This window comes from Cnephaeus nilssonii (genome assembly GCF_951640355.1).
Source record: "Cnephaeus nilssonii genome assembly, chromosome: 19".
Taxonomy (NCBI): Eukaryota; Metazoa; Chordata; class Mammalia; order Chiroptera; family Vespertilionidae; genus Cnephaeus; species Cnephaeus nilssonii.
This window is the reverse complement of record NC_137090.1, coordinates 15,380,757-15,390,151: the sequence shown is the minus strand read 5'-3', so window position 1 is coordinate 15,390,151 and position 9,395 is coordinate 15,380,757. Positions and strand designations below refer to the sequence as shown.

Below are 9,395 nucleotides of genomic sequence, written 5' to 3'. Positions count from 1 at the left end.
TTTGTGTGCCTGGTTTTCTATTTTACGTAAATCACCCTGAACATGTTTGCATCAACCTACTGATGATGCACCTTTGATCAATAGATTTTAGACAAAAGTGGTTTTTGAGTCCAAAGATCAGGGCTGGGTTGACCTGCAGGCTGGTGACAGGGTGTATAAAACGGGCAAGACGCAGGCTGATAGCAGAGTTATCACCACCAAGTCTGCAAGGGCTCAGCTGACGGCTTCCTGAGGGGCCAGGGAGTGAGCATGGAGGAAAGCATGAACGTCCTTCATGACTTTGGGATCCAGTCAACACACTACCTCCAGGTGAATTACCAGGACTCCCAGGATTGGTTCATCTTGGTCTCTGTGATCGCAGACCTCAGGAATGCCTTCTATGTCCTCTTCCCCATCTGGTTCCATCTTCGAGAAGCTGTGGGCATCCAACTCCTCTGGGTCGCTGTGATTGGAGACTGGCTCAACCTCATCTTCAAGTGGTGAGTAAGAGCCAGGCAGAGAGGAGGTCGGCAAGGAAAGAGGCTGGCATTCTTTCTGGAAATGTCTGTCCATCAGAAGTTGCCTTCTCCATGCTATTCAGGAAGCCACAGGTCCCTCCCCTCCTGACTCTCCATCCGCTACATAAGAGGGAAGATGGAGAAAACCCTGTCAGTGAGTTGAAGACACAGGAAAGACTATTTCATGTGGACGGAAGGCCAGCTGGACTTAGTGGAAAGTCTGGATTATAGGCTATAAGCAAAGAAACACAGTTTTACTACTTTGCAGCAGAATAGGCAACATAAAGGTAGATGTATGAAAGAAGAAAAATGATGTATGAAAAAAGGAAACATATAGTTAATTTAAAAACCTGTTGTGTGGGGCAATGAGGAGGAATCCAGAGAAATGGGCTCCATCCAGGCTTTGTTCAGCCACCTACCAGCTGCATGTCCTGGGCAAGTCATAGCAACTCTCTGAGTTTCTGTTTTATAATCTGTAAACTTAGGTTATCTCTGGGGCCTTATAATAATTATAGTTAACAGTTATCGAACATTTAGTATGTGCCAGGCCATGTGCTGAATGTTTTTCTGGAGGTAGTTACTATGTTACAGATAAAGAGACGGTGCCTAGACCAACATGGGTAGTAAATGTCAGAGGCAGGATTGACACTCAGGCAGGCTGGCTCCAGGGGCAAGGCTCTTAAGACCCATGGAATATCCAATGCTGATTAACTGACTCTTTCGGGGAAGGATGGGAAGTGGAAGAACACCGATTTTAACATTTGCCAAATTCTACTGTTTATACACTGAGTGGCCAGATTATTATGATCTCTGAGCGCATAATAATCTGGCCACTCAGTGTATATGTATATATATTAGAGGCCCAGTGCATGAATTCGTGCATGGGTGGGGTCCGGCCAGCCTGGTCAGGGGGAGGGGACATGGGCAGTTGGTCAGCCTGCCTGCTGGTCGAAGGGACAATTTGCATATTAGCCTTTTATTATATAAGATTATTATATAGGATATACACTGAGTGGCCAGATTATTATGCATTCAGAGATCATAATAATCTGGCCACTCAGTGTATATTCCCATTATAGAGACTTTCAAGCTACTGATGGGTTCGACTTGCAAAAATCCTGAATATTTTATAATTGTTAGCCAGTACCAGCTGACTTTAGCATATTACTGGTTTGGCCTCTCTTTCATCATCTAGAAAATGAAGAGTGGGGCCAGTGTCCCTCTAAGGCTTAGAGTCTAAGCCCTTTAACATCTCTAAAGCTATCTATGACTACTATCAGACGATTCTTACATCTCTTTCAGCTCTAATATTCTCTGGCCATAAACAGTAAAAGTCCTTTAGAATAGAAAAAAAAAAAGATTATTGGGCTCAGAAGCCCAAGGGATTCTGAAATTTCTATTGAAAAATCTAAGTTTTATCTGTAACATCCCCTATTAATGAGCATGACCCTAAGCAATAAAAATATAAATGGTTATTGCAAACATCTGATCTCAATTAAAGAGGGATGGATTTCCTCTGAGTTGGTAGAGGTGAGAGTTAGTGGTTGTCCCTGATTTGGGTGAGCAATCACTATTCCACCACCACAGGGAAAAGGAGGCCTCCAGCCGGACCTCTGGTACCTGTTTCCACATTAAAAGATCTAGGCCTTTTATTCATATATTTTTTTAATATATTTTATTGATTTATTTACAGAGAGGAAGGGAGAGGGATAGAGAGTTAGAAACATCGATCAGCTGCCTCCTGCACACTCCCTACTGGGGATGTGCCCGCAACCAAGGTACATGCCCTTAACCGGAATCGAACCCGGGACCCCTCAGTCTGTAGGCTGACGCTCTATCCACTGAGCCAAACCAGCCAGGGCAGATCTAGGCCTTTTAAAAGGGAAGTGGCTTGGCCCTGGCCAGTGGGGCACAGTTGGTTGAAGCATAATCCCAGGCACCGAAGGGTCGCAGGTTGGATCCCAGTCCGGTGCATAAGGGAGGCAACGGGTGGATGTTTCTCTCTCACGCCGATGTTTCTTTCTCTTCCCCTCTCTCTTCCTCTCTCTAAAGGGAGCATATTCTCGGGTGAGGATTAAGGAAAAAAATAAATTAAATAAAAGGGCAGGGGTTTGTCTGAGATATCCTCTTTCAAACAGAGGACAGAGAGCAAGCACCCGAAGCTATGTCTGTCTTACAGGGAGTTATTCTGAGGCCTGAAGAAAGAGCAGAGGGACCTGGTGGGATTTGCAAATTTAAGCTGCAAACTGCAGTTCCAGATGCATCCTTCCAGGACAAATTTGTCTGGCGGTTTTAAGAAAAAGTCACCTAGCTGGCCGTGAATATGGATTTTTGGATCTCCGGTTTATTTATTTATGTTTTAATAAATAATAAATTCAAATAGTTGAAAATGCAGACATGATATAAAGGATGCACCATACAGGTCTACCTCCCCCACCTCCTCCCAGCCACCCAGTTCACCTTCTTGGAGGTGGCCGATGCACCAGTTTTCTGTTTAGGGTCACATGCATCTTCTTCTCAAGCTACTCTCTCTTCTCAAAGGTGTGGGCTTCTGGCAAAAGGCTTCCTTCCGTAACCTCAGACACGGTTTCTGCTTTTCCACAGGATTCTCTTTGGGCAGCGCCCGTACTGGTGGGTGCTGGACACCGACTACTACAGCAATTCCTCTGCACCACTGATAAAGCAGTTCCCTGTCACCTGTGAGACCGGACCAGGTGAGAGTCCCGCCCTCGGCACAGACAGATGCTGGGGGCACCTTGCTCATGTGGACACCTATTAGCATTCGTTGTGGGTGAAGCTGTCTTTGAGGGGGCACGAGGAGCGCCATTCCTTCCCGCTTTTTCTCCAGGTCTTCAATATGATACAATTCTATCTTAATGGATCTCAAGAAGGCCTTCCTGAATCTCATCTTGCTCCTGTGTTGGAAATCTGCCCAGTGTTTCCAGAACCTTAATTACTAATCCAGAGAGGCAAGCACCCTCATGGGCAATGGGCTCATGGGAGTACGTGTGCAACGGCCCTTAGTCTGGGAAAGGGTAAGCCCTAGAGGCCTGGTGCCCTGGCTGTCCTTCCCAGAGGCCTGGTCTGGCAGCTGTGTCCTCCTGAGCTGACCTACCAAGCCCACAACCTGCCAGTATTTTGCTAATTATAGCCATACTGGTATTGCTCAATCAAATGACACGTTTTGTTTTTTTAGTAAGTAATCAGAGTATGCAAACCCTTCACTCATCTTAAGTCTCCTTTACCCTCAGGAAGGGTGCGGGCATTCCTTCCTCAGGGACTCTACCCCTGACCCCCAAACTAGGGCATGGCCCGTAGTTATTCATTCTTACAAACCCGTTGTTCACTTCAGACTGTATGCATTCATTCAGGTGTGATTTATTGAGCACCTACTCTGTGCCAGATACTGTTCTAGGAACTTGGAATACCTCAGTGAATAAAACAAAGATCTCTGCTCTCGTAGAGCTATTTGAATGGTGTGTGTGTGTGTGTGTGTGTGTGTGTGTGTGTGTGTGTAACACACAAGTAAAATATATAGAATATTAGAAGATGATAATTTAGAAGAGGGAGGAGGAGGAAGTAGAGGGGAGGAGGAGAACAGAAAAGACAAGGCACCTTGTTTGGCTCAGTGGATAGAGCATTGGCCTACAAACTAAAGGGTCCCTGGTTCGATTCCAGCCAAGGGCACATGCCCAGGTTGCGGGCTCAATCCCCAGTCGGGGTGGGGTGCAGGGGGCAGCTGGTCAATGATTCTCTCTCATCATTGATGTTTCTATCTCTCTCTCTCTCCCCCTCCCTTCCTCTCTGAAATCAATAAAAAAAATATTTTTAAAAAAGAAAAGAAAAGACAAGGCTTTGCCTATGGGGTTCCCTGGAAAGCAGACTCAGATGGAGATCAGTATACAGGAGTTTCGCTACTCTCAGGCACAACATTGATGGAAGGAAGACTAAAGTCAACAGGGCAGAAGTCTGGTTGTGATTCAGCCTCAGCCAACTCCACAGGGAGCTCTGAAGCTGAGGATGGCCCTTAAGAGTTGCCTGAATTGTGTCAAGAGGAACAGGCCCTTATACTCCCATGTAGACCAGTGATTGGGTACAGGCCAGGCCCAGGAAGAGGGTAACCCTGATCAAAATGGCTCTCTCAGCCGGAGAAGGCTGAGAGCTAAGGTCCATCTGTGATCACACTTTCAACAGCTGGAAAAATAAGACCTTCTGTCCAGAAAGGGATCTGGGTGGAGGTTGGCATATCTCAGGACCCTCTATGTCTCAGGGTAGAGGGATCAGGAATAGGAATCGGTTGCAGAATTAAATAGTGTGATCAAGGTAATACTCATTGAGAAGTTGAGATCTGAGCAAAAACTTGGAGGAGGCAAGGGAATTAGCCAGTAAATTTCTGGAGGAAGAGTTATGTGACCAGGAAGACTAACAATGCCACGACCCTGAGGTGGGAGCATGTTTACAGGAAAGCAATGAGGCCAGCATGCGAGGAGCAGAGGACGCAAGAATGGAAGAGAGGTTACGGAGGGCTAATTAGTTTCTAATTATACATCCACTGCTCTGATCCTTTGTGTAATCTCTAGACTGTATAGAAGTACAAGAACTGGGCCTTCTCTGGTTTTGCTCACCACTATACTCCCAGACTTAGCATAGTGCTGGGCCTGCAATAGAAGCTCAGTAGAGACTTGTTAAATAGGTGACTAAATAGATAAATGAATGGATGGTATGATGGGTGGATGAATGGAAGGATGGATGGATAGATGACACTCCCAGCAGTCTCTGGGATGGAGACTTTCACCTGTAGTACATTCATTCATCTCTTTCCTGCCCTTTAGGGAGTCCCTCCGGCCATGCCATGGGCACAGCAGGTGTATACTATGTGATTGTCACATCCACCCTCTCTATCTTTCGGGGAAAGAAAAAGCCCACCTACGGATTTAGGTAAGAACTCAGCCCTGGGGTGTGGGTGGTGGAGAGCAGGAGGTGGCTTTTCTCTGTAGCTGACACACCACTTGCTCTTCCTCACATCCCCCTAGCCCATCCCACACTTTGGGTTGGTACTGATAAGAGTTGCAGCATGTCTGCTGAGTGTGAAGATTAGAGTCACAGAATGTTAGGGCTGGAAGAGACCCACAGGTGCACATCCTAATTGTACAGATAAGGAAACATGGTAAAGGGGCTTCTTGAGATCAGGTAGTTAGGTAGTGGCAGGATTTCAACAAAGACCCATTTCTGTACCAACCATAGAGTCTACCCATCTACGTTAAGTTAAAATAAACTGAGAAAAGTAAGACATTCCTACTACAGGGGATTCTGGGTATGCGGCCACTGTGCAAATACATTCTCATATACAAGGGTTCACCGCGTGCCACAGGCATCTTTGAGCTTGTGAGTACCGGCATTAACTTAGAAGTATTCCACTGATGAACCCAAGTTTGCCAGGCTTCAACACTCCTGCTGAAGCTGTTCTCTTTGCTGAAGGATGTGTATCTGGGTTCTGTTATGGTTGCCTCTTCCGTTGCAGGTGTTTGAACATCGTTTTGTGGTTGGGATTCTGGGCTGTGCAGCTGAACGTCTGTCTGTCACGAATCTACCTTGCTGCTCATTTCCCCCATCAGGTGGTGGCTGGAGTCTTGTCAGGTATCAGCTGCTCTGGACCCCTCCCTTCCTCTCCCACGTTTCCCATTTCTCCCTAATCAGGACAAAATCCCAGCATGCCAGCCATATCCTGTGGTTATCAATGCTGTTAGCATTTTAGTGGGCTGAAAGTCAAGGGTAGATCATTTAAAATGATTGATTTCTATGGGAGTGCCCAGATCTACACATTTAAGTGTGTTCCAGAAAAGCTGCACTACACCAAATACTTACCCAATTAAGTTAGCTTGAAATCTCTGAGCTTTTTCCAATCTCCATTTCTTACTGATTTTCCATTGGGAGTGGCCCCTCGTTTAATTTTAAGGGAATCTACCAAACTTAACAAATTAGCACAGTGTCGTAGGGAAGCTCTTTACTTAAATAAATTCACTAGCAAACCTAATAGATACATACCCACACTTGGTCATTTTTATAGGTTTAGAGTTTTCAATATTTGTGGGGTTTTTTATATCCAGTTAATGAGGGGGAGAAAAGATCTAGGCTAAGTGTAGAAAGAATTTGACTTTGTGGTGGGCATCCTATATAATAAAAGCCTAATATGCAAATTGACTGACCAGCAGAATGAGTGGTTGCTATGATGTACACTGACCACCAGGGGGCAAATGCTCAAATCAGGAGCTGCCCCCAGCCCACAGGCCCCAAGCCAGCCAAGGTAGGTGCCAGTAAAGCACGCCCCCTGCACCCCCCCACCATATCGCCCTGCCAGTTGCCTCCTTCTGCAGGAGGCGACCAGTGGCAGCAGCAGCAGGGGGCAGGGCTGGTGAGTGGGCGGCGCCAGGGTGGCCAAGGCAGGTGCCAGCGGGGGCCCCCCGATCGCCCCACTGGTTGCCCCACAGATCGGCTCTGATCGCTGGCCAGGCCTAGGGACCCCACCAGTGCACGAATTTCGTGCATCAGGCCTCTAGTAGGAATATAAAACCTTAGGGAAATTGTGAATTTTCCACTGGAGATCTGTAAGAGCATAAAACAGTGCAGCGAGCAAGAGGTATAATGAGTTCATGGCAACTACAAAATAACACAGCATTCAGTACTGGGTTCCATGTTTGAGAAGACCTGGGAATGTGTAGATTAGAGAGGAGAATAACTATCCTCAAATGTGTTAAAGAGGCTCTGGATTTACCACTTAACTCCTGCAGAAAGAACTGAGACCCATCGATGGCATTAGAGGGGGACAGACTTCATTCAGCTCAGCAAAAGAAAGAATGTTTTAATAATCAAATCCATTCAAAGAGGAATTGGGCTGCCCAAGTGGGAGGGAACTCTCCACCCCTGAGGCTATTCAATTAGAGACATGAGGACCCTCCCCCGCTCCCAGGAAACCAGCAGGCAGTAGGAGGATGTATGGAGCATGACTCTTCCCTCTGAAAGAGTCTGTGGCTGAGGAAAGGCTGGAGTCACATATGGGAATAAACCAGTGACCCTCTAATCTAGCATCTGTGATTTAATGGGTGACAGATGACATGTCACCCATTGGTTCCCACCCCACCTCTAGCCAAAGGTCCAGAGTCTTTCCTATTTCTCACCATCACTCTTTCTCCCGCTCAGGCATTGCTGTTGCTGAAACTTTCCGCCACATCCAGGGCATCTACAATGCCAGTCTCAAGAAATATTTCCTCATTACCTTCTTCCTGTTCAGCTTTGCCATTGGATTTTACCTGCTGCTGAAGGGGCTGGGTGTAGACCTCCTGTGGACTCTAGAGAAAGCCAAGCGGTGGTGTGAGCGGCCAGAATGGGTTCACATTGACACCACGCCCTTTGCCAGCCTCCTGAAGAACCTGGGGACCCTCTTTGGCCTCGGGCTGGCTCTCAACTCCGCCATGTACAGGGAGAGCTGCAAGGGTCAACTCAGCAAGTGGTTCCCATTCCGCCTCGGCTGCATCGTGGCCTCGCTCGTCCTCCTGCACCTCTTCGACTCTTTGAAACCCCCATCCCAAGTCGAGATGGTCTTTTACGTCCTGTCCTTCTGCAAAAGTGCAGCAGTGCCCTTGGCATCTGTCAGTCTCATCCCCTACTGCCTGGCCCGGATCCTGGGCCAGTCAGACAAGAAGTCTTTGTAAGGAATGTGGAAACTTCAGTACAGTATTTAAAGTCCATGACTGTGCCGAGGATTGTGGGCAACTAGCGTCTTCCGCCAGCCCGCTTTGAGGCCAGACGTGCCTGAGTCAGCTTGAGTGACCCCTTTCCTCCTATGCAATTCTAATTGTATGGGGGGGGGGGGGAGTGTTTTTTGAAAAACTAATAAGGGTATTTGAGAAAGCCGTGTCTGTTAGAAGTTGGGTATGGGTTTTTCCCTGAAGACTTATTCTTCTGTCAGATATACAAAAGTCAGACTTCCAGGTAGGGGACAGCTCACCGTCCCAGGCTGGGAATCCCACCTGAGAATGCTCTCCCCATGTTCATTCTTATCCAGAAAAGGAGAAAAGAGAAGCGGATTTGATAGGAAAGGAAGGATGGATTAAGGAGGATTTTTTAGCATCTTGAATATCATGCAAGTTATGTCAAACAATACCTAAATGGCTTTGATTGTACTTAAACCTTTAGGTGAGGGACTCTCAATAGTGGGGGACCAACCTGAAGTGTTGGTGGTTAGTGGGGTAATTAATAGGTGGTTAGTGGGGTAATTCTGCATCTTGTATTTTTCTATTATATATCTGTGGTCATTGTATTTACCAGGATTTCTGAGTGGCTGCAGTGACCTAGATTTGTACTAAGCCAGAGCATTCAGGCATAGTCAAGCTTCTCCTCTGTCACCCTAGATCTTTCTCCTCGTTAGCCCAGCTCTGCTTTCCCCAGAATTTTCCACTGGCTCCACACCCGCCCTGCTGGATACTCAGATGCCTAAAGGTGATTCTGTGGTGGTGCTTTTTCTCTGTTTCAGCTAAGCTCTGAAATCTTGGGCAAAAAGGTAAGGAGAGGCAAGGATTCCCCTCTCCAGAAGGTCACTCCAATGTTACTTTGGATTCCTGAGGGTACCCATGACTCCTTTCCACGCCAACCACGAGCACATTCTTGGAGGGAAAGCCTCCTTGCCTGTCCTCCAGAGTCAGCTGGTTTGCAGACTATGTCCTAAAAAAAATGCTGAAGTCTATTTATTTGAGAGTCCTTGTTTTTGCTACTAATTATGTAGTTCGCCATATATTATCATTCACACCAACCTTCCTGGTCATAACATCTTTGAAAAGAAAAATATATATGTGCAGTATTTTATTAAAAACAACATTTTATTTAAGAATGAAGTCTTGTTGA

The 9,395-nt window shown here is 46.6% G+C and overlaps 1 protein-coding gene across 1 annotated transcript; it reads left to right on the top strand.

Annotated features, from left to right (window-relative positions):
• Positions 1–249: 249 nt before the first annotated feature.
• G6PC1 (glucose-6-phosphatase catalytic subunit 1) lies at positions 250–8,206 on the top strand (the record flags this gene model as incomplete). The annotated part of the gene is made up of 5 exons (XM_079796763.1): positions 250–479; positions 3,102–3,211; positions 5,330–5,435; positions 6,019–6,134; positions 7,695–8,206. 5 exons carry the CDS (start codon positions 250–252, stop codon positions 8,204–8,206), a joined length of 1,074 nt encoding a protein of 357 aa, XP_079652889.1.
• Between the last annotated feature and the right edge of the window lie 1,189 nt (positions 8,207–9,395).